Below are 7,500 nucleotides of genomic sequence, written 5' to 3' on the forward strand. Positions count from 1 at the left end.
CTGTTCGGGAGGGGTTCTCTATCTTCTGGGTTATTTCCATTGACCTTCTGCGGGCGTGGCTGTGCCTTTGTATGTAGATTTTTTTTCTTATTCTCCTTGCATCAGGACCTTTAACTTCACTGTTGACCCCCTCTTCCACAAGGTGTATGCAACCCGGCCCCTTTTTAAGAGCAGCGAGATCTTGGCTTTCCTACACACTAAACATGCCAAGGCATTGCAGCCTTTCTATTCACCTATCTGCTTCGTTGTCCAACCACCAAGGCAGATAATTTATTCCAACAGACAGTTGCATCCCCTCCGTCTCCCTGAGAGAAGCGCTCAGCCTCAACTTGACCTGGGAGTGACCGGGAGGGAGAGGAGCCATCAACTCGCCCTAGTAGCTGCAGATTCTCTGTTAATCCTTAAATTAATCCTTAAAAGTTAGTAGGGATTGAACTTTACTTTCTATTTGACATATTTTCCCAACTTGATGCATTCATGTCGTTGAAGGAAAACGTTGAAAATCTACTGCTTTTCAGGTTGTTCGTGCAACGTAAGGTTGACTAACTACACAACATTTGGATTGCTTTATGTACAGTGACTATCAAAAAGTTTCAAAAATAACATTCTTAAGCTTTAAGTAGTGCTGGTCTATATTGATGACTGTGAAGTTCAGTACTATTCAGTACCTGTGTGCCTAGATGTTGGTATTTTCATGAAATATTATATATAATACATAATATATTGTGAATTCTTCTTAATTTATTGGAACCAGAAAACATTGGGATACAGGTCTTAGAAGTAAAGAATTGGCTCAGAATTACCTCCGGTCCATTGAACAACTCTAACCCCTGAAAGGTGCTGTAGGTGAGATTTAAGAGTTATTATTTGAGTGTAATTTGTTAAGCCCTTTGTTAACAAGAAGTTTAAAAAGAGCCAAGCAGCCTCGTTGTAATGCCCTCCCTATTAGATGAGACGAGCGTGGAGGCTGGTCGCATAGGGACAGGATCCATGGCCAGCTGAGATGAGCCCCAGCTGGAGGCTCCACGCTCGCTCTGCCAACAGTTCAAACATGTCTGACCTTCAAACAGACCTTTGGGCGACGCTCTGCCCCATACAATCACATTCCCATTCTGATATTGTCTCAGAGAAAATAAAATAATACATATTTTATTTGATTGATAATTCATTAAAAGGCCGCAATACTGTCAGACATTAGTAAAAAAAAAAACAAGACAGCAAGGAAGAAAAACGAATGGTTTGCATAAAAAATAAAAACTGACCTTGTTCATTTGAGATTGCGTCAGGTTCACTCTGCCTGGTTGCCGACTGTGTGAGAGGCTGCTCACTGCAGAGCCAATGGGAGGAGCAAGATCTAGTCCAGCACCACCTCTAGGTCCAGCCACACCTGGCTCCACCCCAACGCTCTTAGGGTGGATTCAGATAAAAACAGACCTATGCGGTTTCGTGTTATGATTCGTGTGGATGCCCCCCCACCAGATGGGGACGTTAGAATTGCGTTGATTCTTTTATTTATTTATTTGATTTGTATTATTTTTTTAGCTTTAAATACAGTATTTCTGCTCAATCTAAAAGGTTTAACAACTGCTTTCTCCTCCTCGACTGTATGTTTATATACAGCGCGCATGGGCTTGATGTGCACAGGCTTGACGTGCTCCACTTTTTTCTGTGGAGAACCAGTGCCACACAGTTGCTTTGAATATGTACTACAGCGTTTCTACGGCTCGATGCGACAGCTTGCAACGAGTCCATCTCTACGGAGATATTCCTGAAACGCATCAAAGGAAAACGGATCGATTTCGCCCGTGTGGACGGGGCCTTATACATCTTGGTAGCACAAGTTCAAGTAGCCTCTGGCTGCAGCCCCAGAGAAGCCCCTGGCGTGTCACACCTCTGGCGTGTCACACCCCTGGCATGATGGAAATGCTCCTGGCAGAAAAACTTGTAAGTGCCCCGATTGGTAAGAAAGCCTGATTTGTTCTACCCAGCAATAATCGTAACCCAAAACTAAACTAAAACTAAACCCTAACCCTAACCTAAACTCCTAAACTTTACCATCACCCTCACCGTAACACCTAAACCTTACCATAACCATAACCTTAACCCTAGCCTTAACCCCTAAACCTTACCATAACCATAACCATAACCATAACCATAACCCTTAACCCTTAAACCGTACTATTAGGGGTGCCAGTTACCTTACGGCAGGAGCTCAGGAGGTAGAGTGGGTTCGCTGGTTACCGCAAGGTCGCTAGTTCGATCCTCGGCTCCTCCTAGCTGAGTGTCGAGGTGTCCCTGAGAAAGACACCTCACCCTAACAGTTCCCGACGAGCTGGCTGTCGCCTTGCATGGCTGACTCAGCCGTTGGTGTATGAATGTGTGTGTGAATGGGTGAATGTTTTAAAGCAACTGCAATATAATATATATGGACTGCAATATAAATGCAGTCCATTTACCATTACTAGTCTATAACCCTAACCATAATTGGGTTGATTGGCTAGCGTAAAACCTAATCAGCTGGACTAGCGATCTCGATTCGTCCGTGATTGGTTCAGGGAATCCATCCGGCCTGTCAATCACAGGTGTGTGATCTCAACACTTCCTAATGGCGTAGGAAACAGGAGGGAGGGAGCAGCGAGGGAGGGGATGTTGTCTTTGGTTGTTTCAAAATCTTGGTCTTTTCCTGCTCTCTCTCTCTCTCTCTTTGCAACTCTCGTATCTTACTGCAGAATCTTTAATGGCCCTCTCTCATTGGGGGCTTTTGATGGGTGGGGGCTAACCCTGATGAAATCAGAATGCCCATGTTGGGTGAATTATGTTACAACAGGTAGCTTTTAGACATGAGTGTCCCATTTTTGTCCCATTAGCCTCATTTATAGGAGGCAACTGCAACCACAGTCGCCAGACGGAAGCTATTTGCATGGTTCTGCAAACTACAGGCAACTGACACACCACATGGGATATTGTCTGGTAGCTTCCCAAAATTTCCAGCTTTCAGCCTGTCTGAGTACACATGTCAGACAAGATGGATTTGTGCAGCACAACACAGAGAGAGACATTCTCTTTCTTTCTAACACTTCTATTCTATGTAGTATTAGTCTTAAAGGAAGGCAATAATGTCTTGTGATAAATAATTGCCATTCAATAGCTCACACAGTATCCTTTTTCCACATGTTAAAACTCATTAGAAACAAGGAATCCAGCCTTGAATATCGGCTACAATTAACAAGTCAGTGTTGCACATAAATGGGAAAAGGATCCAGCTTCAAACGAACCAACAAATTAGAACGAATCATTAAAAGATGTCCCCTGCATGAAGGTCACAATTTAACCGATTCTCTTTAATTCACTTTAAACAGCCCCGGCACGAAGCCTCATCCCTTCAAACTTCAGGACAATCTGCCGGTTTGAACCAGTTCCAACTGCTCGAGGCCGGGAACCGAGCCCTGAAGCTTGAAGTGGCGACCCTCCAACAGGAGAAGCAGCAGCGGAGAACCTTGGTGAGGATCTGCTTTGTTTCTTTTCTTGCACACACACACACACACACACACACACACACACACACACACACACACACATCATACACTCACTCACTCACAGACAGGCAGACAGACAGACAGAAAGACAGACTCACTCACTCACACACCGAACACACACACACACACACACACTCACACACACACACACACACACACACACACACACACTCACTCACTCACTCACTCACTTTCTCATACACGTACACAAACACATGCACACACACGCACACACCCATGTTATTTACACTTAACAGGAGGAGGAGGGCATTGCAGGGGCCTACGGTTTGGTTTACATGCAGGTCACCACTTTATCCTCTGTGGAGAGGGCTCTTGCCTGAGCTCCCTGGCTGATGGTTTTATTATTGCTTTTACCTTGCTGCTTTTAAAAGCTGTGTGATGCTGTCAGCAGAAGCTTACATTCTACTCTGGCACATCTTTTGAACCGCTTCAAACTGTTTATTATTGGTAATTACCTAAGAGGGACATTGTGGACTCACGGTCTGTATCTGAAATAGGGCTGTAGTCTAGCAAAGAAAATCTTGTTTGACGGAAATTCGTCTTACTCTTTGACCCATTCATGGCTGAGAAAAGTCTGCACCTTATCTATAGAATAACTATATTTGTCAAAGTTCACGGAGTGCACTGTACTCTACCTGCTAGCCTCTAAATATCACGTAAGTACTGTGTTGAGAAGGTTGTTGGGTTGTTGGGTTCTCCTCTTGGTCCAAGGCCGACTCTGTTACGGCAGAGCTGGAATACAGAGTGGGGAGCACAACAGAGGAGCCATAGAGCGCCGCGTCCAAAGAACGCAAATAGATTGAAGGTCTTCTTCTGTGTTCAACACAATGGGTCGCGATGGATGGCACTGCGATGATGCTTACCAAGGTGCCAATTCCAAACAAACTTCCGGTCAGCCGATGACGTCAAACGCTGTATAAACAGTGGATTGTTTAGTTTCATTCACAGAGTACTGTGGACTTTAAGTAAGCAAAAAAATGAAAAGTTAAGGCGTTATTATTTTTCATGTTTTGGTCTGTTTAAGGGTATGCTAATTCATAGTTGGTTGTGAAGTTCCTGTGCCCTGGTACATGAAATCAGCAGAACTGTATCAGTGTTGTGAGCAACACTTAAGTGTTTGGGTGTGTTCCAGATGCCTCGGACACCAGCCTTCCGAGTTTCACTTGTGACGTAATTTCCTGTCTCGTAGCACTTATAGCGTTCCCGTTCGTCTTTGTGATCGTGTCATGTCATTGGCTTGTCATTGTTATTGTAGCTACATTAGCCTCTTTCGCAAACCAGCTCGATAACGGAAAACACAACTTTACATTGTATTGCACGCACAGCAAGACCGTGCAATGCATACATTGGTAACCAGAATAAAGTAGCAATGTAATCAAGTGTGTAAGAGCATTTAAAATCGACATTAAAATGACCAACATGGTACAAATACAAAGAAAATAAATCTCTTCATGGGCGCAGCCATTTTTGTTGAGAGCGTCATCACTGAGCTCGGTCTACTCTCAGAATTCCGAGGGGGCATGACCAAAAGGGGGTGTGCCTCCAAGAAATGCCGCAAGAAAGCTGGGAGATTTCCTGACTTGGACCTCGGAAGGCTGGTGTCCGAGGCATCTGGAACACACCATTTGTCCTACGATGACACCTTTGTGAAAAGGGTTGATTGAAGGTTAAGAAATACAGACATTAGGCGCGTTCTGACCGAGGGACGTCTTGGAAAGCGGCTCAGTGTTTTGGCTACGCCCACTCCCTTAGTTCCCCTCAGCGTCCGTTCCCATGCAGGAACCTTTGTAGCGGCTACACAACGCTCAAAACAGACCGACGCAGCAAGGCGGTAACAGAGAAAGTGTCACTGTGTGAAGGAATTTACATCAGTGAAATGCAATGCAACGTCTTAGAAAAGGGCAAATGTTAAGCCTCCTTTTCTGTAATGTTAAAGTGTGTGTTCGATTAAAAAATTAAAAAACTTCACCACATGCATACTTCACTACAATACATACTCTATGTTATATCTATTGTCGATGACCGCCTAAACCGTATCCAATCAGCGTTGACTAGTTAGGAGCGGCTCAGTTGCAGTTCAGAAAGCTCCTACCCTGAGCCTGGGCTGCTAACTAGGCCACTAAACAGTGAAGTTGGGAGGATCCTCTCTCTCAAGCCACACCCATAGCGGCTCACTAGAGGGAAGAGTCCCTCAGTCGAAACGCGCCTATAATTGAGGAATTATTTTGCCAGACTAATGTCTAATGGCAGCAATGACCAAAATGACTGTGAATGAATGTACCATGAGGAAAGTGTCCTTAAGTAGATGAAGACATGCAGTTTAGTACTACTGACTGAATTTAATTCAGACAGTTAGTTTTAAAACAAGCTTTTGCCCCCTATAGTCTGGGTAATTAAAGGTTATTGTATTGATTACAATCTTCAGAATCCTGTTAATGCCCATCTGGATTAAGAGAGAGAAAAAGGAGGGCCCACATGCTGTCCTCCGACATTGAAGACACACACACACACACACAAGAGGCTTTGGGTGGTTGCTTGGCAACCTTCTAATGATGGACGTTGTCGGGAAGGAAGTCTAGCTGAGGAATGACCTTCTCGATGCTGTGTTGACACCACAGCGAGGCTCACAGCCATGTTTTACTAATAACGATCGCAATGGTGTGGCAGTAGTCCTTAATTATCTCTATTGTTATCTCCCCCTCCCCCCCTGCCGAATCATAGATCTAGAGTTAGAAATTACAGCGTTAAATTATAGCATTTTCCACTGTACGACAATTTAATTTAGACGTCTCTTCCACCACCCGCAGAAGAAGATGCTGGGTTGTTTTGTCTCAAGAAAACGTTTCTTAAATGGTATTAGACAGTTTAGGCTGTGGATTCTATCCATCCTATAATTGAATTTGCCAGACAATGTTCTTTTCAATGTTTTGAGTTGTCCTTGTAACAACGTTATCCCTTTTCCAGACCTTGATACAGAAAACAAAGCACTGGTAAGGTATGGCGAAAAATATCTCATGGGACAAAATGAAAAAAAAAGGAAAAAGCAATTTGCACTTATTCATTATTTAAGAAACATTTTTTTTCATATTTTTGAAATTGTCTTTAGAGCCAGACAAATATCAATAAATCAAATGCTTTGATCAAATAAAGAATATAATACAGTTCATGATGTAGCCCAATAATTTCATTCGGCCCGGATGGAATTATTGGGCGCACACTCTGCCTGTGCACTCATTGGGAATGACCGGAGTCTAGCACAAGGCAAGGCAGACCTATTGCTAAAGCTAGCGAGCTAGTCATGTGTTTTCGGGGAGAGGTTTTGGAGGGAGGCCTGGGGGGGGGTTGGATTTTTGGATTTGGATTTGGATACTTTCAAAACCTAGCTTACTCTGGCTTATTTCTCCAAATCTCCTACCCTAGTTTCCTATGACATAGACCCATAGCAGGTTGACTGGTATAGACCCAGAAGATGTCTGGTATAGACCCAGACGTTTACTATTGTAGACCCATAGCAGGTTGACTGGTATAGACCCAGAAGATGTCTGGTATAGACCCAGACGTTTACTATTGTAGACCCATAGCAGGTTGACTGGTATAGACCCATAACAGGCTGCCGGAAGTACGAAGTAGGTGAACGTTAAATCACAGCTGGCTTGAACTTTCCTTCGCCCTCATACTGTTCCCAACACACATCCATCAATACTGACTGCTTTCCTGATGGACTCCCATACCTAGCACATATTGACTCTCTATGGTCTCCTTTGACAGTGGGTAAAACAACCCTTTTCAGCATGTCCCCGCCAACTTAACAATTACAATAGATATCTGAGCCTATCACTGGATGACATACATCCTGTTATATCATGCAAAATTGTATTGGCCTAAACAGAGAGCAACAGTTCTCTTTTCTCTCCATTTGCACAAGGTTATATATGTATAGTAT

General features: G+C 43.7%; 1 protein-coding gene across 1 annotated transcript in view; it reads left to right on the top strand.

The window, feature by feature from the left end:
- Window positions 1-7,500, top strand: part of rimbp2a (RIMS binding protein 2a) — a gene marked incomplete at both ends in the record, with an annotated part of 66,124 nt that overhangs the window by 6,072 nt on the left and 52,552 nt on the right. The window contains one exon of the mRNA XM_084486360.1: window positions 3,360-3,500. Coding sequence (XP_084342486.1) covers window positions 3,360-3,500 — 141 coding nt within the window. The remainder of the gene's footprint in view (window positions 1-3,359; window positions 3,501-7,500) is intronic.

The sequence above is a fragment of the Micromesistius poutassou genome (assembly GCF_964030765.1).
Source record: "Micromesistius poutassou genome assembly, chromosome: 22".
Taxonomy (NCBI): Eukaryota; Metazoa; Chordata; class Actinopteri; order Gadiformes; family Gadidae; genus Micromesistius; species Micromesistius poutassou.